Raw genomic sequence first — 22,590 nt, 5'->3', positions numbered from 1 at the left:
ACACACACACACACTGACATCCAGAATATCTGAAGAATTCCCTTAGGAAGCAGCTTTCAAGTAAAAAGAAAAACAGAATAAGTGTTTCATTGTTCTCGATTACAATCAGGTTCTCTCATGGTGTCGATGCAAGGCAGAAGCAGACCATAAAACAGAATGAATGGGTGAATCAGGCCTATGCCTTTTCGGGTTAATTATAGAGTCCTCTTCGACAGCTCACATCATCAGGGTCTCACGGTGTAACTAGGGCTGTTTCTCCATAGAGACAATTACATTATTTATTAATTAATATGGCCTCAACATGGCCCCTGTTTATTACGTTCATGGACAATGATTACTTGGATCAAATACAAATAAAAATAATAATAATAATAATAAATATAACATTAAATAGTAGAGTGACTTAAAACACGAGGAAGTGCCATCGTTTTGATTAAAAGAATAAACTTGAATGCTCTTTTATTTATAAAAATCGGTTAACAGTGGTTAACCGTTATAAAGTCATTGACGTTCTGACGTCGTTGCAGTGCGGCTTTTATATGACACGTCATCGATCCGCGACGCTTCTTTGTAAACAAGAACAAGAAACCACCCGTACCAAAACAGAGACGAGAGATGGATTAATACATGGAGAATCTAGTTAAGGTAGGGTTAGGATTAGAATGACAATTTAATGATATTAGTTTGGTTTTAGTGTTCGGCTTTGAAGGGAAGTGTTTTGTCCACCTGGTATAATTTGAATAATTGTCATGTGTTTCACTTATAGGCTACGTGCAGATTATACCATCATGGCTTTGTACGGGCACCCCACACCCACTGTTTTAAACTGAATGTTTTGCTATATTGACCCATGATACTAGTGGTCCGATTGTTTAGAGAGAGAGAGAGAGAGAGAGAGAGAGAGAGAGAGAGAGAGAGAGAGAGAGAGAGAGAGAGAGAGAGAGAGAGAGAGAGAGAGAGAGAGAGAGAGAGAGAGAGAGAGAGAGAGAGAGAGAGAGAGAGAGAGAGAGAGAGAGAGAGAGAGAGAGAGAGATCTCGATCTCTCATACTTGTGCTTTACCTGGACAGGTGCACGGTGGGGGCGGATATGACTCTGATTTCAGTGGTGATGATGATGAAGGCGGAGGAGAGTCGTCTCTGCGAGGCATTAAAAGGTACAAGAGTATAATGTGAATGTAAGAAAAACTTTGTTGATTGGTGGAAATGGTGAAGAATAATCGGGTGTCCAAGTTATGGTTGTTATCATGGCTATATCATTACTGCAAGTTATGAGGAGTGTTTTTCCTAATAGACGAATCAAAGCTGAGTTAACATGTCCCTCTGAATGGCCAAAACAGGGCAATAAAGTGTGATTGTGTTTTTGTTCCACAGGAAACGAGAGGATGAGATCCTCCAGAAGCCATGGCAGAAGGAGAGGCACTCCAAGGTAGCGCATCGCAGCTTCCACAGCAGTGAGGTCGACAGGTAACGTCACTCACATGTCGTTTCAAGAACACAGGTTTGGTGTGTGTGTGTGTGTGTGTTTGTGTGTCTCTCTCTCTCTTTCTCTTTCTCTTTCTCTTTCTCTTTCTCTTTCTCTCTTTCTCTTTCAGGTGCATGTGTATGAATAATGTGTCTTTCGGTAATCTGAATCTGAAAAAATAAAATTATGATGTTTATAACTATGCATTACCCCTCTAAAAAGCAACATCATCATTATTATCGTTAAACGCAGTATATATCAGAATTGCCCAAGTTGCTCTGTGAAACCTATTTCTGATAGGGTGAACCTCATAAGGTTTAATCAACTCATCTTTAACCCAATGAGAGAATTTGTCCTTTGGATGGACGTATTGTCTTCCTTTGCCTCATCAATAAAGATGCAAAGAATTTGAATACATTTTTCAAAAATAAAACTGCATTATTTACACATTCTGCAGTGCAGCCCCAACCCTATTCAATTGTATTCTTTATGAGCTAAATATCACACATTCTTTGACTGTGCTTCCTGTCTTTTTTCTGCAGAGAGGAAGCCAGAAACAGAAGAGCCCACCTGATCTCTCTTAACGCTGTATCCTTTAAACGGGATACAAACCATTCCACAGGCCCAGTCTCAGCCCCTATTCTCTGTTGTACAGCATAGGAATATATATGACTGTCGGTGTAGTTACTTCAACACCACAACAACATTCATGTACTCTCATATACCAAGGATTGGTTCAAGACAGAGTCAATCAACATCCTAGCTTCTGTGGTTGGACAAGGGTCCATATATTTGGTTGGAAGGACCCTTGGTTGTTGTAATCTACATTTTGCACTCCGTTCCGTCCTTAACTTAAGCATCCCTAGTTTGAGCGTCACAAGAAGTATGTCAGCGACTACATCCTCTACTACGGAGGGAAGGTGGAAGACTTGAAGCGCTCAACGTGAGTACGGCTCTTCAAAGCATCGATGGAAAATGCATCAATAAATTCAGATAGTATTTATCATTAAATAATTCATGAAATAGTCCTGAACCAGACCAGTTTGTGTGCGGTCTGACCCAATCAGTTTACTCTCTTTCTATCACTCTTCTGTTTTAAGGGAGAAAGACAAGACCGACCTGGATGTGGTTCGAGAGAACCACCGGTTCCTCTGGCGGGATGAAGACGAGGAGGAAATGACCTGGTAAACATCCTAATAACAGTAATAATACTTTCACGGTACCGAAAGCCTCGGTACCAAAACCCAGAGGATCAACATAAATTTTTTCCCCCAAGCAGTCAGCCTTCTGGAGAAATCTACTAGCCCCAAACCAACCCCACGCACACTTAAACAACAGAAGTAACACAAGTAATTTGCACAGCATTTTTGCACTAGAATCAACCGTGGCTGGTACCACTACCACTTGAACACTTTATACTAACACTTAACACTTTATTACACCTCATTACTTACCACCACTGTCTTAGTTTCTCTTATTATTATTTACTTAATTTTATTATTATTGTTTATTATTCTAATCTATTGCTGTTACTTCTTTTTACATATTTGTATTAGTACTTATCTGTATTTACTTTATCTTGTATTGTTGCTGCTATATGCCTGTTGAGGAAACGAGCCTAAGACTTTTACTATTGTGTAATTGTAAAATAAGCTGTAATAAAAGTTATTCTGATTCTGATCTTATCTGATTCATAATAATAATAAGGGACTGATACTTTAGATTGGAGTCATTGTTTTGATCGATTGAAACGATTTAGAAGACAAGATTTGATGTTATCAGTCTATTACTGTTTGTTATGAGCTAGTTTTTGAGATTGGTATTAGCTTTGTAATAAATATTATACAAGTTTGAATCACTCCATGGCATTACCTTTTCTATGCGTTCTATGAGTTGTATTATTTTTCCATTTCCACAGGGAGAAAGCACTGGCCAAGAAATATTACGACAAACTCTTCAAGGAGTACTGTATCGCCGACCTAAGCAGATACAAGGAGAACAAGGTAGTTCATTCAGTCAGTGGGGGGGGGGGTTGAGAGAGAGGGAGAGAGAGAAGATTAAAGAGATGGAGTGGTAGATATAATTAGAGGAAGTGAGTCTTTCGCAGGCTAAGAAGAAAGTGAATCTTTCTATGGTATATTTCAATTTGTCAAATAAAAATAAATCCAGTGAGAGGTTTATGTTGTTCAATTCCATTAAACAACGTCTATTTTCAAAGGCTGTAGAGTAAAATACTGCTCCCTTTGTTCCTCCCTCAGTTTGGCTTTCGATGGCGAACTGAAAATGAGGTTGTGTCTGGAAAAGGTAAGACTTATGCGAAAGACTGAGAATAACTTACTACATAATAAGAAAATGCAGACTATATCATTCAGATTTAACAAAATAAAGGCAACCTTTTGTATTACTTGTATAATTAGTATGATTATTTAATCTGTTAATATCTAGTTTGCATAGTAATTTCAGAATTTACATTTAACAATAACAACAGTATTATTATTATAACTTTATTCAAGACACAGAAGGTCCATATAGACAGCACACTACATATACATACACATATATATATACGCATATAAATACACACACACACACACACACACACACACACACACACACACACACACACACACACACACACACACACACACATATAAAACAATATAAAACATTTAAGAAGGAATGCAAATGAGGCATTATCAATTATAATACACACATAATTAAAATTAAAACACATACAAGCTTCGGGTCCAATGTTTCCAGTAGCAAGATGTGTACCTTGTGTCACTCTGAGAGATATCAATTAGAGACACAATAATCGTGTTCATAGACCCAGTCAATCTGCCCATGAATCTATACATACAATTTCTCAGAACAGCATTGAAAGTGGGCACATTGTTTGTCACGAACATTTCACTGGCACTACCCCCCCTGGGAATTTTAAGCAAAATTCTCAGAGCATCATTATATGCCACATGAAGTTTTTTCATTTTCGCTTTACTGTAATTACACCACAGGTGGGCAGTATACATTGGAGTGCAATACGCTTTGAAGAGCGATATTTTAACATCAGTAGTACACATGTGGAATTTGCGCGCCAGCATGTTTGCACATCACATCACATCACTCTTCACACAGTTAAAAATGTTCTCATAGTGTCTCCTCCATAGCTCTGCAATGTTTTCAGGTTCAGTAATGCCATCAATGCTAGAAGGCAGTGGCATCTTGCTGTTGTTTACCACCTTCACCTCCTTCCAGAACTCATATACATTATTAATTTGTAACTTTTTCGCCCTCATAGTCTGCTCATTTCTTTTTATAAAACGCACAGCATATTTAAATCTAGCATTAGTCCGTACCTTGTGCTCACAGACTGGGCCATGCCTCGGTTTGCCTGCTAAAACCCATCTTCTAAAAGCATCTTTTGCCTCCATATGAACTTCATGAACATAGTCATTCCACCCTGGTCTCACAATATGTTGTTTCACCACTTTTCTTCTCAGTGGTTCACTTCCAACAACTAGACAGTTCACAATTTTATCATACATTGCACACAGGTCATTATTATGACTTACATTCTTACAGTTGATATTCCCACACATAATTGCATCAACAGGTAACTCAATAATTCTTAAGTACACATCAGTCAGTAACTTGTAATATTGCAGGTCAACATCTGTGAGCCTAGCCCAGTCCAGCGTCTCACTTGGTTTATGGCTGTCATTACAGACAAGCTCAGGTAGGCCCTTGATGTTAATGAACATAGAGACCGGAATATGATCTCCAGTGGCCATACCATATAAGATCTCAGCCTCCTCTATACAAGCATGTGCATCAAATGTAGACATACAGTGGTCCAACCAGGATGTAGTATGCCAAGCTTCACTCACATGTGTATAACTATCAGCTGGCAATAGTTCCTTACTGGACAGAATCACCTTGTTATCTTTGCAGAATTGTGTCAGGTGTTGACCAAACAATGAGTTAGTATCTGATATATCAGCATTCAGATCCCCCAAGACAAATATGGATGTATACTCACTTTCCCTTATATAAGACCCAATAAAAGCAAGCTTATTCAAGTACTCATCTTCATTTTTGTGACATTCATATGGAGTGTATACATTTAAGATTATAAAAACATTCTTATCCTGCACCACCTTGATTCCTATGCACCAATCAACATCTAACCTGATCACAGTGACCAATGAGTCAAGTTTCTTATGCCAGAATATAGCCACACCACCTGGGATCCTGCCACGCAGAATTCTGGTGTTAAGGTCTGTCGTAGATTCCCCTGCTCCATGGAAATCATTATGCACAGTGTTCAGTTTATCCAGATCTTGAATAGATAAAAAAGTCTCTTGCAAACAAACCACATCCGCATGCTCAAAGAGTTTGTCAATAACAACGCGTTGGGCTCTCGCTCCAGCGCCCTGTCCAAGTCGCAGACCACGGGAGTTATAAGACACAACTCTCATAGCAGTTCATCATTGTTTATCATGCACAGGAAGCCCTAATATTCCTGGCTTCTCAAATATACTCATTTTACTTTTCTACGTCTGAACACAGAGTCCCCACTAGATGGAGACAGAGCTCAATTGTTAGCTTGCCTCTTCACTGTTGGTTATCATCAATCATTCATTGTGTTGCCTTCACGATTTTCTGTTACTTTTACAGTTAAATCACATCCTGATGCTAACTCACAAAGCTTTCTCAAGTATTCCAGTGAATATTATAGAAGCATTGTAATGTCTAGGGACCACTGTGTTTAACACTGGGGCATCACATCATCATATAATGTCTGGGGTCAGTGTGTTTATCACTGGGGCCCTGGGGAGGGCCGTTCTGCATGGAGTTAGTATGTTCTCCCGTGCTCACGTTGGTTTTCCTCCGGATTCTCCGGTTTCCCCCACACAACAGAAACATGCTATTTAACACCCTGCCCATCAGCATGGCCGGGGCTCTACACCTGGAGCTTGTTACGGGGCACTGCCCTGTGAGATGGCCCACTCCTCCCAGTGAGCTTTTATATGACACGTCATCGACCCGCGACGCTTCTTTGTAAACAAGAACAAGAAAGTTCTTGTAAAATACTTTTACGGCAAAACAAAAGTATTTTCTTCAAGTATAATTATTTACAATTTCAAACACAAATTATGTTAACTAAAAAAAACATGGACAATATGGACAATATACTAGCATAGTATGGTTCTACATTTATTACAGATTTATTTAACTAATGCTTAATATTTTTAAAGAGCAGCACGTTTGGAATTTAAAAAAAAATGTGTTGGACTTGGAAAAACCTTCATGTTCAGATTTACACACACACACACACACACACACACACACACACACGCATGCACGTGTTTGATCTACGGTAGTCATCTACAAATGGCTCTTTTTAAAAAATAAGGATTCTAAACGTTATTTTTTTTTATGGAAAATGATCTAGCTTGCTCATAAATATTAATTTAGTGCCGTTGGTAATTTGTCTTGTGTCTATCTGATAGAGTAGTGTCAGTCAGATAACCCCAGTTTGACAAAAAAACGTTACACTGGGGTTTATCTATCGACTTTATATCATAAGCAGGCATGACCGATCACAAACAATGAGGTATCAATACAATATAGAAAGATTCATTATTTGTAGCGCTACATTGGCCTGTTTACCAAAGCTTAAAAACAACATCTTTAACCCTTGGGCATCACCTGCCCCATATCTTTTACTTTCGTACTAGCAGGGCTACATTTACCCTGACAATAGGCAAAATGTAAATATGGCAATGTTATCATTTTAGAAATAATAACAACAAATGGCCCCGTTCTTCATTTCAGAGATCTGGTCACCTTAATGTACGGTCTTAACTAGTGTTTGGGCTGGCTTGTCTCGGAGCCTGCCGGCTAAACCAATAGGAAGGACCAAGGTTAATCCTGTGACCCTTGATACTTCGTGTCCGTCAAGTCAGGAAGTAGGATTAGCGATACCGCTAATACCCATCATGCTTCACTTCATTGGTCCCGTGTCTGTGTTGGTCTTACACCTCAGATACTCAAACCGTACAGTCTAATCGTTCTGAGTTCATTCCTACTGGTGTGTGTTGGTTGTGAGTTTAAGTAGTTTAAAGGGAACCCTTATCCCTCACACATCAGGTTTCTTTAACGCCTCCATTGCCTCTGTTATCACAGACTTTAGTACAAGCACTTTTTAAGTCACTTCTTACTTAAACGTATTATATTCTCCGTTATCTTGAGCCGTGAAATTGTGTCATAGCAAAGTAATCAGAATAAACAATCTCTAAACCGGGCTTAAGACATATTTATATTTTGCGAGATGTTACCATCAAAACAAAAACGAAATAATTATTTTTTTAGTTTTTGAAGGAGAAAATGTCTTGTACCCGAGTAAAGTCTGAGTGCAGTATTATGTAGGACTGTACACATCATGCCGGTACAGGTCTAGCAGTGATGCCATGTTGGCCGTTATTCGCCCACTCAGGTGTAAGGACCGCAAAAACACTGACCACGGATCATTGACCGCGAGCAGGGGGCTCATACTGTGAGAAAATGGGCGATAGAGAGACTATGGACTCACTAGAGAGAGAGTTATCCTGCCAGAAGACCTGTGTTTATTTGGGTTGTCTTTGAGAAAGAGACGGAGCGAGACAGAATTGATCTCTGTATTAAACTGAATGTTTCGCTCTTTTGACCCATGATACTGCTTGTCTGATTGTTCCTGAATAGTAGGAGGGGGAGAGGGAGAGAGAGAGAGTGGGAGAGGGAGATAGGGAGAGAGCGAGAGAATGTTGGTTCAACATGATCGCTTCTCCATATTGAAATCAAAGCAAATACGCTCCCCTAAATTAAGATAACCAATCACCGGCATTTCTCCACGTTCCCCCAAGCTTTTCATTGATCCTCCTTTGACCAATCAAGAAGTAGGTCAAAGGCCATACCGAGGGGTCGTGGTGGGTGGGGGGAACAAATGCTGCTGGGCGGTCAGCAGATTACGCAACAAGTTCTGTGACAGTGAAATAATGGTGTTAAGGACTGGGAGCCTATCACACATACGGTGCTGGGATTACCTCCCAGCCCTACCTGCCATACTTTACAGCCATATTTGTTGACTGAATGGCCGGTTGAAGGTGGGATGTACCAAGTTCCTCCAGCAGAGAGGGTTAGTTGGGACTCGTCCTCAAGTGTCAACTTAACGACAAGTGTCTGCTTGGCTGCTTTGTTTGTGTGGAGATGAATTTGATTCACAAAGACATTTTCTCCCTGATCAGCAGCTGACAGCAGTTAAAGGCCATAGTTGCACGTCAACCCACTAGTGCACAAACCTAAAGCAAATACAACTTGCATCGACCCAAGGTTTAAGTCTTATATTTGTTTTGTTTAGCTTTTCCTTTTTTTTTCTATTTTCCTTCTTATGATTTAGCTTATGAAGCGATTGTGTCTTTGAGCACTGGGAAAAGCGCTATATAAATTTGATCCATTATTAATATTTTTTATTATTATATGGTACGTGTCAATCCCTCTCTCTCTTTAAAACCACTTTCCTTTGCTCTCTCTGTAGGCGCAGAAAGACCAAAAATATATTTTTATCAAAAAGCATAGTTGTGATAAAAGTATTCCTAGCAGACTTTTGAATTCTTCATTACTGTCCATAACTGCATATTTCAAAGGAGCGTTTCAACCAGACCAGTTATTCATCTTAACTACTGTACGTATGGAATAATGGGTACAACACAATTTAAACCTAATAAAACCCTTATCCATTATCTTCTGGGACAGAAGATGGACTGTGAGTCCCTGGAGAGGTTAAAGGTTAAACACGTCACCATCTATGTGTGGCTGTTAGTCTATGATGATCCCGGCGCTGTGATTGGTCAGTCTTAAAATCTGCTGATATAGAGCCGCTGGGTTGTACCACACACCGCCACAGCTTAGTCAACATCTGACGTGCCAGTCAGCACACGTGAGGCGGGAATGACCTCAAAGATGATGCGTTGGTGGTTGTGACGACAACAACGTTTAGCTAAACCCGCTAGTGTAAAGTAAAGCTCAGACACGCACAGAGAGTCCCCCAATCCTGTCGACTGTACTATAGTGACTGGATTCTCTCAGGTCCTATGGCCCCCGTGCCAAACACACACACACACACACACACACACACACACACACACACACACACACACACACACACACACACACACAGGAGGCTTCCCTCCTCACCTGCGTCAGAGGCAACACCTGGCAAGCATCAGAAGCTCTCTCTCTGTAGCTCGTCTGACGGGGGGTTCATCTGCATGTGAGCGGGCGTGGAACCCCCACCCTCTGAGAACGGCCTTGGGGTTTGCCTTTATAGATTAGTTGATCCATCTATTAGGTCGTCTGAGTGTGTCTTTATGGGCACGCTTTGGCTTTGTTGTGTGTGTGTGTGTGTGTGTGTGTGTGTGTGTGTGTGTGTGTGTGTGTGTGTGTGTGTGTGTGTGTGTGTGTGTGTGTGTGTGTGTGTGTGTGTGTGTGTGTGTGTGTCTCATATGGGACACATTGGAGCATTAACCTTATTCCTATCTACGTCATGCCTTATTCTGTATATGACTGCTTCCAATAGCAGTACTTGTGCCTACTCTGTTCATACTGCATACGTCTGAAGCAAACCCCATTATTGTTCCATCAGACGGTATTCTTGGCCCATTATATCATTCTGACAGAAAGCCGAAGGGGACTGAGCTTGTTACCAAGTAAAATGCCACTTTGGCAATTGATCAATTCTCAGGCTTTCAGACGAACCTGTGAACATTTATTAAATGGAAGTACAAATCCAAATTGTCAATATGAAAATGGTTAACTGTGACAGACGTGTGTGTGTGTGTGTGTGTGTGTGTGTGTGTGTGTGTGTGTGTGTGTGTGTGTGTGTGTGTGTGTGTGTGTGTGTGTGTGTGTGTGTGTGTGTGTGTGTGTGTGTGTGTGTGTGTGTGTCCAGGTCAGTTCCAGTGTGGGAGCCGCCGCTGTGAGAAGGAGGAGGAGGTGCTGAAGAGCTGGGAGGTGAACTTCTCCTATGTGGAGCGAGGAGAGAAGAGGAACGCCCTCGTCAAGCTCCGTAAGTCACATGACTCCCGAATGAGCCAATGAGGTGGCCACACAAAGTTTTAGAGTGCATTATGTGTATTAGTTAGTATACTGTAATAGGGAACCAGATTTTGTAGACTACAAAATGGCGACGATCTAAATAGTGCACTATAAAGGGCCCAGTTGATCTTAATTTAAGCAATCAATTTAAATGTAGAGGAAGCTTTGTGAGGAGGACCTTAGAGATGATGTTTTGTCTAATTTGGTTTCCAGGCCTGTGCCCCGAATGTTCCTTCAAACTCAACTACCACCACAAGTAAGCAACGTGACACACGCACACACACACGCACACGTATGTATACATATTCAGGGACTGCAAAGGGGATATCTGTGTTGATTAATAATATACATACAACCGTTTTGACCTGGTAGTGAGAATGGATTGCTTATTTTACTGCACAAAATATTTGGTTGGTCCTGGGTCCAATTAATAGCATAAACCGTACTCCTAAATAATATTGATCCTCCCAACAATGTGTGATTTGTGATCATGGTAGAGCACCATGAACACAAATCACACATTGTCATGGGTTGATACTCTTCCATCCATGGTGATGTCCTAACATGATCTCACGAGGAGCTGAATCAGATGAGGGAATACAGTTATTTAGACAAACGTGCACATAAAGCGAGGTTTAAACACTGTGTGGAGGGAAGTATTCTTGTAACAACGGTTTTGTATGTTGGGCTCTCTAGACGCAAGGAGGTGAAGGTGAAGAAGAAGGAAGCCAAGAGGAGTTCGCTGGAGAACCAGGAACCAACGAAGAAGAAGGCCAAGAAAGGGAAGAAGAGTAGGAGGAGGTCCAAGTCGTCTTCGGGCTCCAAGAAGCACAAACGTAAAGGCCACAGTAAATCCAGAGGTATGAGACTGCTCCATCCAAGTTAAAGGTCCCCCCTCTTCAAAGTAAAGGCCTCTACCTGCCTTGTTCAATGTAGATGTTTTACGCTGGAACTAAAGGCACAAAGACACAGATTAATGTACAAATAGATAGAATGGATTGTTTTGTACTCGGCCCTACTTCTATTTTTTACTTTTACGTCTCTCTCCTTTGCTTTAGGGGATACTTCATCCTCCTCTGGTAGCGCGGAAGAATCCCAGGACTCAGACAGAGGTAGCACGCGCACACACACACACACACACACACACACACACACACACACACACACACACACACACACACACACACACACACACACACACACACACACACTCAACCCTCTCCCGTTGTCTCTCTCTCCCTCCCAAATGTACCTTTCTCTTTGTCTCTTTCACCCGGCCCCTCTGAATATTGGTAATAATAATAGTGCTGTAAAAGTGAAGGATGTGTGATGGACTGGGAGCGTTGGGTTCACATTCCGTTCTGTAAACGTGTGTGTGTGTGTCGGCGCCCTGGGGAGGACGGGGATATAGACGAGTGAAGGCATCTTTTTAACGGACCTGTCTCAGCCCTCGGCCTAGGGAGCTGTTTACCGCAAACACTCCATCCATCACTCTTTACGGGCCCCCCCCCCCCCCCCCCCTCCCTCTCTCCCTTTCTGCTTGTATGTCTCTATCCGTCTCTCTTTCTCTAACGCCTGCCTCCGTCTTCTCCCTCATGGCTTTCATATCTCTTTATGTCCCCCCCCGCACAACACACCTGCCCCCACACACACACACACACACACACACGCACACACCCACACGGTTGACGCTTGACCTTCTCCACCCCGGCGTGAGTGACATCGCTCTGAACCAATCCCTTTAGACGCAGAGGCGGCGGACGAGGCTCCAGGCCAATCGGATGCGGAGCACTGGCGAGGCCCCGCCCCCGCAGTGGAGGAGAAGTCGAGGTGAGATCATGAGATTAGTGTCATAAAGTCTTACAGCCAATAAGCATTAAGCCCCTGGGGTCTCCTCAAGCACTCTCAACCCCCTGACTCACTCAGCATGTACAGACCATTTCTGTATAAATACTGTGTACATGTGCCATAAAGTACTGCTGAATTACTGTATCGATAAAAATAACTGCAGAATTATTGTGGATATACCATAAAGTACTGTAGAAATAGTGTGTGCTGTACATATATACCACATAGTGCTGTAGAAACACTGTGTACTTAAGTACTTAAGTAGTACTTAAGAAGAACTGTGTTGATGCATAAAGTACTGTATGAATACTGTGCTGATGCAAAAAGTACTGTGAAAGAACTGAATAAATGCATAAAGAATTATAGAAATACTGTGCTGATGCATAAAGTAATGTCATACAAAAGTACTGTAGAAGTACTCTGTCAATACAAAAAGTATTGCAGAAGTACTGTGTCGATATGTACAGTACAGTATTTTCATACATAAGGTACTGTAGAATTACCGAGGCCATACATAAAGTACAGTAGAAGTACATAAAGTACTGTAGAAGTGCTGAGGCCATACATAAAGTACAGTAGAAGTACTGAGTACATAAAGTACTGTAGAAGTACTGAGGCCATACATAAAGTACAGTAGAAGTACTGTACATAAAGTACAGTTGAAGTACAGTGCTGATCCCCACCCTAACTTGTCTTTTCAGGGAGGACGAGTTTGACGACTATTTTGAGGACATGTTTCTGTGAGCCCGCCGGCTCAGCCCCACCCACCCCACACAGCCCCTCCCCATCACGGGCCCACAGACGGGACCCTGTTGGGTTCTTTGGTTGTATTTCTGTTTTTTGTTTTTTGTTTCACGACAATTAAAGGCGGCTGGCTTTTACCGTCCCCTACCCCACCCTCCCCATCATCTTGTGGCAAACTTTGACATAAATTCCACAAAAATAAAATGTGAGGATTTATTTTTCATGCAACTAACCGTTCTAATATTGGCAGAATTGCGATTTTCATTGTCTCTTGTACGACAACAAATGTTCCTGCAACTCAAATCTAATTCTGTAGAATCGTAAAACTTTGATGCAAAGCATTTGATAGTAACCCTCTCATTCTAAGAAGGAGGTGTGTGAGTTCTGGCCGTTCCCGTTCTAACTATAGTTGTGTGTGTTCTGGTCAAGTTCTAACTCGAGTTGTGTGTGTTCTGGTGCCGTTCTAACAGAGGGAGGTGTGTGTTCTGGACGTGTTCCTTAACCTAGTAACATAAAATATATTTGTTTTTGCATCCCCTCAACACTGCCTGCAGAACTCTTATGCACGGCAGGAGCGGTTTAAGACGGAAGAAACCTCGCTCAGTTTCTGAAAACGGCTCAGAGAGAAGGGACAAAATAGAAAATGTGGATGATTATCAGGCAACATTCTAGTAAGTTGTTGTGGTAAGGGGAACGGCCAGAGAAACCAGGGTTACTCCGGGACAAGGACAGATGGGGATCCTGGCCTGACTGCGTGTGGTTAGGATTAACCTCCCTGTGAGCTTGTATTAGGGTAATTGCTTTATCTTTCGTCCTCCTCTTGGCCTTGATTCTGTTTCCTCACCTTACTTTCTTCTACTGAGGGAGAACCTGTGCTTCCATCCCCGTGACTTTACCCCTGAGGGGGTATTGAACAGAACCCATTCAGACAGTAGTTTGGTTTAAATAGGTCCTGACTTGTTCTCCATCATCATGGTCACTCATGCTAAAGTACTTACTTGCTTTTAGTAAGTGCTAAAGTAAGTAAGTAGTTTTGTTTTCTTCAATACAAAGGCATATTTGACACAAGCACGATCGCCCTTTCTAAATGGCTGCAGTGGGTGCCAGGTGATCTCACATTCCATTGAAGCAAACCCCATCACCTTCCTTTCAATTTGAGCCAATTACGTCCAAGTATTGTACAACCACCAGGGTTTGAGGCCATCCCTTTGATTGGGCTTGGTTTGGTGGGGCTTTACGACCGGACAACGCAGTATTGAGGCCGGCGATCTGGAGCCAATCGGCTTTCAGGCACGGCTGATCCTGCTTAGGCCCAGCTAAGATCACCGCCTGGCCGATGACTCGACATACACACGCGTGCACACACTCGTACGTTTCCTTTCCTTTATTTTGTATATACAGGTTACATCTGATGAAACATACGTTAATGTACAGCGGCGGTCAGCGATGTGGAGATAGCGTTCCTCTCTTCATGCCGTGGCACCATTACACAAACCAACCCAGCGTTGGGTTTGAATTCAAACTCATTCTCCCCTGATCAGATGTTTATTTACATTTATAACTAACCAGAGATGCTTCATTTGAAATTTGTGCGGAAAATGTAATTCCCTGACAACAAAACAGGTGTATGTATGTAGCTTGTCCTAGGGCACTTTTAAAACGTACCATTTAAAATATCGATATACTCCTAACGAATTATAAAGACAAAGCCTTTAGCAGTTTGGCTCACTTGCGTCCAGAACATGAACACAAGCTGGACTAGATACACAAGATAGCCTCAAAGCCATGGGGATAGGATTAGCCTCTGATCGATGTCCCGTGGATTATAGTGGCGGACATGTTGCATAACTCCAGGGGGTCAAAGTCGCGTAAAAGTCGCAAATCCTCCTTCAGTCCTCTAGACCCGCATTTGTTGTGGACCAAATGTTTTTTGTTTTACATTTACATTATCTCTTTACCGTCGCAACGGGTTCATGGTTCATCAGACTGAAAACAAACAGCCTGTGTGATCGCGTAATTAGGTCATGAACTGTGCACTGCGTGAGCATAAGCAGGCGCTACTGCAGGAACAAGCACAGGAGCCATCGCCATGCACAGACATGACAGGGCTGGGGTTAGGTCAGCCCTTATCTTCTCTGCAGGAAGGGTATTTAAAGCCTTAAGCTGGGGTGGATCTCCAAATTTAATCGTATTTTCTTGAGCTACACAGCCCTCCTGTTGCTTGCTAGACCTGTTAGCTTTGGACACGTAAAGCTCCGTTTTAGTCCACGTCTATTTGTCCACATTTGAATGACTTATGTTCGTATGTGTGCCCATGATGGATATTTAACAATTGCAAAGTATTATCTCTCTTTTTTTCACTACAATATTTGGAAGTTCATCATATACATTTAAGTACAATTTAAGTAACAATTACAGAATTGAAGTTTAGACTAACGTGCATATAAATTGTATATATGTATATTGCAAGTTATTGTAGTCCTGTCTCATTATCTGCTTAACAATATAGCAGAAAGAAAAGGTTAGCAAGAACCTTACAAATAAATGTGTATCTTGACCTGACCTGAATATCGCTACCGATTTGGATCAACTGTCAAGCCCTACTGGCTCCCCATTCAAAAACAGACAAAGTACAAAACATTTCCTCAGACAAATATTCAAAAAATAAATATATCTGCATATTAAAACGTATCCCCCTGCCACCCATCGAAACTACATTACCCTCAATAGCCGCTAGCTAGCTAGAACCAAAATGATTAAAACTTGCATTGTCTGGCGTTCCTGCCCCTTCCTAGTCCACTTCTACCTTTTTTTTCTAAATATACAATCCCATGAATATCAAATCGTCATTGTTCTTCTGAAGTCGAGTTTAAAAACCATACAGAATCTCTTAACTAGGAGTGTCAATCCCCCAGTAGGTGTACAGTACCGCCGCCCAACTTCACCAATGTTCACCGTCGTCACCACCAAGGAGGACAGAAGAGGCTAAACATTGGTTGTTGTAACGGGAATACCATCCAACTAATTCTGAGAATTTCTAAAAACGAGTTAACTGCTCTTGCATTTGTAATTGTCTAATTTGAGTTTCAGTCAGATTTGGTTATGCGACCATAAACCCCCCTTGATAACGGTCAATATATAGAGAATAGATAACTTCTCACAAATGTGGTCGATTTGGAAAACATAAATTGCCAGGTACCCACTCACCTTAAGAGGTTAAAGTGTGTCTTCAAAAAACAAAAACAAAAAAAACCCAACAATAAATGGGTGTGTCTTAACGAGTCTGAACAAGTCTGAAAACCTCCTCAAAGACCCCACTCCTCCTTACCGCTACTCCGAAACCCATCGCGAGCCTCCCTGATCCAGACCACCCAGAATATCAGAACCAACCCTGGATCCAACGCTAGACTAACATCAACAAGACCAAGAGAGACCCTCTGATCCCAGGCTGGGGTCGGTGGGTCTAAAAGGCCCAGCTGCCTAATCTAGCCTAGATCCAACTAGTCTAGAGAGCAGTGGTCCAGATTGGACTACAACAGGCTGGTGTGGACCTCTTCAGACCAGCCAGGGTGCAGACAAGACAAGATGCTTTAGCAGATGGTACACGTCTTGGACTTGCCACCGTCCTCTGAGAAATGGAAAGATAGAAGGGAGGAAGAAACGAAAGGTTTCTATTATTTCTTTACAGTTCACATGAACCGTTAAAGAACCACAAGCCGTTTACTGAGCATCATCCGTCATAACACTCAGTCCAAAACATTCTTTCATCATTCCAAATAATCCATTGTTCCATAATCATTCATCTGTTCTTCATCAGTTATTCCATCTATTCATCAAATATCCAACCCTCCCATCCTCCAGCGAATATCCAACCATCCATCATACATCCAACCATCCATCATACATCCAACCATCCATCATACATCCAACCATCCATCATACATCCAACCATCCGTCATACATCCAACCATCCATCATACATCCAACCATCCATCATACATCCAACCATCCGTCATACATCCAACCATCCATCATACATCCAACCATCCATCATACATCCAACCATCCGTCATACATCCAACCATCCATCATACATCCAACCATCCATCATACATCCAACCAGCCATCATACATCCACCCACCCATACATCCAACCAGCCATCATACATCCAACCATCCATCCATCCACCCATCCATCTGTCCACCCATCCATCCATCCACCCATCCATCTGTCCACCCATCCATCCATCCAACCATCCATCCACCCATCCATCATACATCCAACCATCCATCCATCCATCCATCATGCATCCAACCATCCATCCATCCATCCATCTGTCCACCCATCCATCTGTCCACCCATCCATCTGTCCACCCATCCATCTGTCCACCCATCACTCATCCGTCCATACTGTACTCTTGGTACCTCCACCTTTGCCTCCGGCCGCGTCCTCCAGCTTCTTCTTCTCGTCTTCGATGAGCTTCATCTTGGCGTTGTACACCTGTGCCTGCTCATCCCAGTGCGCGCGGTTGTTCTTCAACCCGTCGAACATGGGCGTGATCTCCTTGTGGAACCGGGAGAACTCCTGGCCAATCACAACGCAGGAGGAAGCAGAGCGGTTCAGTATCGGTGGGAGAGTGTGTGTGTGTGTGTGTGTGGGTGTGCGCAAGTGAGTGAGAATAATAATGTCTTTATTCGTTTGGGTTGTGTGTGTTTTTAGAGTGTGCGGTGGTTGTGTGTCTGTTGGTGTGTGTTGGTGGTGTGTGTGTATGTGCATGCATGTAAATAAGTGGTGGTTGTGTGCATGCATGTCTGTTTGGGCCATTAGTGCATGTCGGTTGGGGGTTGTGAATGTGTGTTTTTGTGTATGTGTGCATAAGTTGTGGTCTGGTTGTGTGTGTATGTGGTGGTTCTCAGTGTAAAGTGTTGGGTGATAGATGTTTATTTAGCTAACATTCTTTTAAAAGTCAACATGTTCAGTACATCCTGTTTTTCAAACCCCAGGAACTGGACAACACAGACCTTAGTTGTTCATGTCCACTAATATGTCAAAAAATCTTGGCAGATTTTCGGAATCCTGTATATTCTACATCTGATTCGTTAAAAATATTGCTCAAGATGTGTGTTGTCTATGTATGGATTTCTTCAGCATGCTATTTCAGCATTCAAATGGTAACTATCTATTTTAAATAGATACCAGACCATAATGTGCGACCTAACATTAATTTACCCCTTTACATTGGAGGGGGCATCACGTCTTAATGCTGCTAACACGCAACCGGTGTTCTCCTAAAGATCTTTAGATATGTGGGGACAAAAGGGGAATTATACATGCAGAGAAATGTCCTCTGTGGTTACCTTATACACAAACGAGCACACAAAGTCAATGAAACCGCACTGCATCTTGGGTAGCTGCTCTGCACAATTTCTGTCCATCATGGGCTGTTAGAGAGAGAAGGAGAGAAGCGAGAGTCACATGTGAGTGAGTGATGTGGAGTGTTGTGTTTTAATCTGGAGAGGAGAGAGGAGACCAGGATGGCAGGAGAGAAGACTAGAGAGCAGAGGAGATAGAAATGAGAAGAGACGAAATATACATACAATAGGCTGCTGGTCGAGGACACTCCTCTCCAAGTCTCCCTGTTCCCAGAACTCAGCGGCCACCATCAGAGCCACCTGGGGAGAGAGAGAGAGAGAGAGAGAGAGAGAGAGAGAGAGAGAGAGAGAGAGAGAGAGAGAGAGAGAGAGACAGAGACAGGGAGATACAGAGAGACAGGGAGATGGAGAGAGACAGAGAGACAGACAGAGAGACAGAGAAAGATTAGCACCTGAATATGACCCTTTCTTTATTAACACGTTACAGGGGGGTTACTTTCTGAGGGCACATACCTTGCTTTGAACCTCCCAAGGCTTGGTAATAGCCGACAAATCACAGCCAGTCATCATCATCGCCCTGACGACAGCGATAGAGAGAGAGCGAGAGAGAGAAAGAGAGAGAGAGAGGGAGAGAGAGAGAGAGAGAGAGAGAGAGAGAGAGAGAGAGAGAGAGAGAGAGAGAGAGGGAGAGAGAGAGAGAAAGCACAGTCAAAGAGAGCGGTGGTAGAAATGGACAATCCAATAGTATTAACTACTGTAAATTTGTACCTAGGTTTTTTAGCGAGGAAAACCTAAATAGTGTGCACATGAACGTGTTTATCTACTTATATACTCATCAAAGGTGATCAAACTCATCGCGATTTTAGGTTTAATTTCAGAACCTGTTGTGTGTGAGATATTATGGGATGTGTTGTTATACGGGTGGATTTCTACACACATGATGATTTCCTTGCGGGTGGCGTTGTTGGAGATGTATGCAATGGCTTCCTTCTCGTCCTCCATGGGCTCTGTGGCGTTCACGATGTTCTGGAACATGGTTCGCTTCCTGCGTACACACACACAATACAATCAGTCCCCTTATGTTGGAGCGGTCAAATATCGATAGTAGCATGAAACAATTCACAAGATTGAGAGAGAGACAGAGTAGTAGAGGGAGGGAGACAGGGCGAGAGAGGGGTAGGGGGGAAGGGGGAGATCGTGGTCGAGGGAGGTGGACAGAAAGTCCAAGGGAGACCCAAAACGCTTCCTTGTTGCGGACAATAACAATGGAGCAGCAAGGACCACTTTGAGCGGTCTCGCAGTCTAGCAAATTAAATATAAGCCATTCACCATTCAGTCACTGAATAATTTAAAATCTTTAAAGTATTTGATGGGGGCTCTCCCTCCTAATTCCACCATGGCTGAGACCAAACTGAGACCCCCGATTTGAAGCGGACCAGAGTTTGTGTCTTTGGTCTGCACCAGAGTTTCGAATGAGGGTTCACACCAACCATAGCTAACCGTGCTATCGGGAAAAATGCTCCAGGGTTCTATTTAACGGATCAAACAGCTCAGGTGTGAAAGCACCCTGAGTGACTAAACGGCGATCCACCTGCCTGAACATCCAATCACCTGCCAGCATCAGTGGAACACTGGAACCCCATTGGATGACGACACAGGAAGTAAGGTACCTACTTGAAGTAGAGCGCCAGATCAGTGGCAATGATGCAGACGTCAAACAGGTGCTGTACCGTCTCGAACTGTCGCTTCTGGAGGTTGCAGAAAATGTTGAGGCTCTGGAAGAGAAACACAACAACATTCCATTCAACTCTTTTTCTTTGCGTATTTCCTAAAAACAATATGTGGATCAATGTGCTTCACATTAAACACACATAACACAATGATCAACATAATATGACAATACAATGTTTACAAAGTGCTACGATAAGAAAGTCAAGAAATAGAAACAACCAAGAAGAAATATGATTTAAAATAAGGCACGAATAAAGTGGAAACAACTCCTTTGTAAAAGGAAAAAAGCCTAAAAAGGTTTGTTATGAGTACATGCCTGTGTGTGCTTGTGTGTTCAACTATGTGTTTGCGTGCGTGTGTGTGGGGGAATATTCACAGAGTTTCTGTGCATATGTGTGCGTGTGTGTGTACAACCATCTACAATCTACAACTACAATCAAGACCGCACCTCTTCTGCCATGATGGTCTTGCTGAACTCGAGGTGGTGTCTCTCCATGATGGAGGAGCCGTGGAGTTTGGCCAGAGGGGAGCCACTCCTACAGGTGGGGTTAGGAGAGGGTTAGAGGAAAAACAGACCTGACCCTCATCCATAAAAATGCCTCAACTTTTTGTGCGTCCCAGGACATGCCTGCTGGCTCCCCTGTAAGCGCCTTTTTCCCACCAGGTCTGAGTATGATTAGCCATTACAAGCCGTTTGAGAATCGGCCTTTCCCATCAAATGTTGCTGATCTACCCGTCATACGTCTAGGTGGACACGCCCACCAGTGATGTCACCAGGGCGCAGGGAAAGGCCGATGTTCCAACGCTTTTGATGGCTAACCACACTCAAACCTGGTGGCGTGATATCACCCCTTTAACGCGTCAGAGGTGATGAATGCAATGTGTTTAACCGACACAGTGAGTCATCAGGTGCACATCAATCTAAGGTGCATGTGGGTTTGGTTCTCCTCTTAATAATGTGCTGTATGTGTCCGATGAGATTAGCCTGCTAATATGGCTGCCTCAAATAGGTTCTGTCAAGTTTGAATTTCACTTGATCTCCAAATATCCGTTATTAAATATGTTCTGTGTGCACACAGAAAAAAATCCTCTGCTCAGAATACATAAGGAACTGAGAAAATTGAGCACACCGCTGGATTTGTGATAAAATTAAATCTGTTGCCATTTGTCAAATATGTAGTATCTATCTATAGGGCGAGACAGTGAATACAGAGACAGGCCATAAAGGAGCAAGTAGGGGTTAGGCAGTGAATACAGGTACAGGCCATTAAGGAGCAGGTAGGGGTTAGGCAGTGAATACAGAGACATGTCATCACGAGCAGGAAGGGGTAAGACAGTTCATACAGAAATGGGTCATCAAGGTGCAGTTTGGGGTTAGACAGTGAATACAAACACAGGCCATTAAGGAGCAGTTTGGGGTTAGACAGTGAAAACAGACAGGTCATTAGGGAGCAGGTGGGGGTTGGACAGTAAATACAGAGAAAGGCCATTAAGGAGCAGTTAGGGGTTGGATAGTGAATACAGAGAAAGGCCTTAAAGGATCAGGTGGGGGTTAGACAGTGAATATAGAGACATGCAATTAAGGAGCAGGAAGGGGTTAGATAGACAGTGAATACATAGACAGGTCATTAAGGAGCAGGTAGGGGTTGGACAGTGAATACAGAGACAGGTCATTAAGGAGCAGGTAGGGGTTGGACAGTGAATACAGAGACAGGCCATTAAGGAGCAGTTAGGGGTTAGACAGTGAATACAGAGACAGGTCATTAAGGAGCAGGTAGGGGTTAGACAGTGAATACAGAGACAGGTCATTAAGGAGCAGGTAGGGGTTGGACAGTGAATTAGGGCATGTTGTTCTAGAGGTCTACAGGTTAGGTAACGGGCATGTGGAGATCAAACCCAGAACCCTTGAGATGGGATTTGACGAAGAGTATTGGTTAGTCATTACAGCCCTTCACATATTTGTCCTGACATGCAATAGCATTTGTATTATGACATTTTATTATAAAATCAATAAGACAAGGCTTATTTTCAAAGAACCATACAGACGGTGGATATACATCACTTAAATGTTGAGGTGCAGGTATGCCAATAAGAATGGAACCCAGGAGCTTTTAGCTGGGTTCAGCCACTACATTAGCCAATGACTCACAGGACTTACACTGTCCTACCCCTGACATACTTTAAAGAGGAGACCTGACTATCCTGCAGTAAGATGTGTGAGTGATGCACAGGGGGGGACTTGCTTGGTCTGGTAGAGGTTGTTGGTTCCTCGATGGTCGATATCGTGGCAGAACGC

At 42.8% G+C, this 22,590-nt stretch overlaps 2 protein-coding genes across 3 annotated transcripts in view; one reads left to right on the top strand and one right to left on the bottom strand.

The window, feature by feature from the left end:
* Positions 1-512: 512 nt before the first annotated feature.
* Positions 513-15,796, top strand: fra10ac1 (FRA10A associated CGG repeat 1). 2 transcript variants are annotated; one of them, XM_060036098.1, is made up of 15 exons: positions 547-645; positions 767-796; positions 1,069-1,154; positions 1,372-1,464; positions 2,005-2,050; positions 2,329-2,405; positions 2,563-2,646; positions 3,381-3,465; positions 3,721-3,766; positions 10,452-10,568; positions 10,811-10,853; positions 11,294-11,457; positions 11,656-11,709; positions 12,343-12,427; positions 13,147-15,796. In XM_060036098.1, exons 1-15 carry the CDS (start codon positions 628-630, stop codon positions 13,187-13,189), a joined length of 1,071 nt encoding a protein of 356 aa, XP_059892081.1. In that variant the 5' UTR covers positions 547-627; the 3' UTR covers positions 13,190-15,796. The 2 variants fall into 2 exon arrangements, with proteins under 2 accessions (XP_059892082.1, XP_059892081.1); XM_060036099.1 differs by lacking the exon at positions 767-796 and having other exon boundaries at positions 513-645.
* Positions 14,559-22,590, bottom strand: part of pde6c (phosphodiesterase 6C, cGMP-specific, cone, alpha prime) — a 15,768-nt gene continuing 7,736 nt past the window's right edge. The window contains exons 14-22 of the mRNA XM_060036097.1: positions 22,538-22,590; positions 20,743-20,830; positions 20,238-20,338; positions 19,501-19,608; positions 19,077-19,140; positions 18,789-18,863; positions 18,549-18,632; positions 17,622-17,775; positions 14,559-16,817 (exon numbers count right to left, since the gene is read on the bottom strand). The exon at positions 22,538-22,590 is cut by the window's right edge and continues 57 nt beyond it. Of these exons, the coding sequence (XP_059892080.1) occupies positions 16,780-16,817; positions 17,622-17,775; positions 18,549-18,632; positions 18,789-18,863; positions 19,077-19,140; positions 19,501-19,608; positions 20,238-20,338; positions 20,743-20,830; positions 22,538-22,590 (765 nt within the window). The 3' untranslated portion in view covers positions 14,559-16,779. The remainder of the gene's footprint in view (positions 16,818-17,621; positions 17,776-18,548; positions 18,633-18,788; positions 18,864-19,076; positions 19,141-19,500; positions 19,609-20,237; positions 20,339-20,742; positions 20,831-22,537) is intronic.

Source organism: Gadus macrocephalus, chromosome 18 (assembly GCF_031168955.1).
Source record: "Gadus macrocephalus chromosome 18, ASM3116895v1".
Taxonomy (NCBI): domain Eukaryota; kingdom Metazoa; phylum Chordata; class Actinopteri; order Gadiformes; family Gadidae; genus Gadus; species Gadus macrocephalus.
The sequence above is the reverse complement of the archived record's forward strand: the minus strand, read 5'-3'. Positions and strand labels throughout refer to the sequence as shown.

Bases quoted from the DNA above. Each gene is read 5' to 3' on its own strand.
- fra10ac1 (XM_060036098.1), top strand. The intron at 1,465-2,004 runs GTAACGTCACTC...TTTTTTCTGCAG, and splicing joins CACAGCAGTGAGGTCGACAG to AGAGGAAGCCAGAAACAGAA. The intron at 11,710-12,342 runs GTAGCACGCGCA...CAATCCCTTTAG, and splicing joins ATCCCAGGACTCAGACAGAG to ACGCAGAGGCGGCGGACGAG.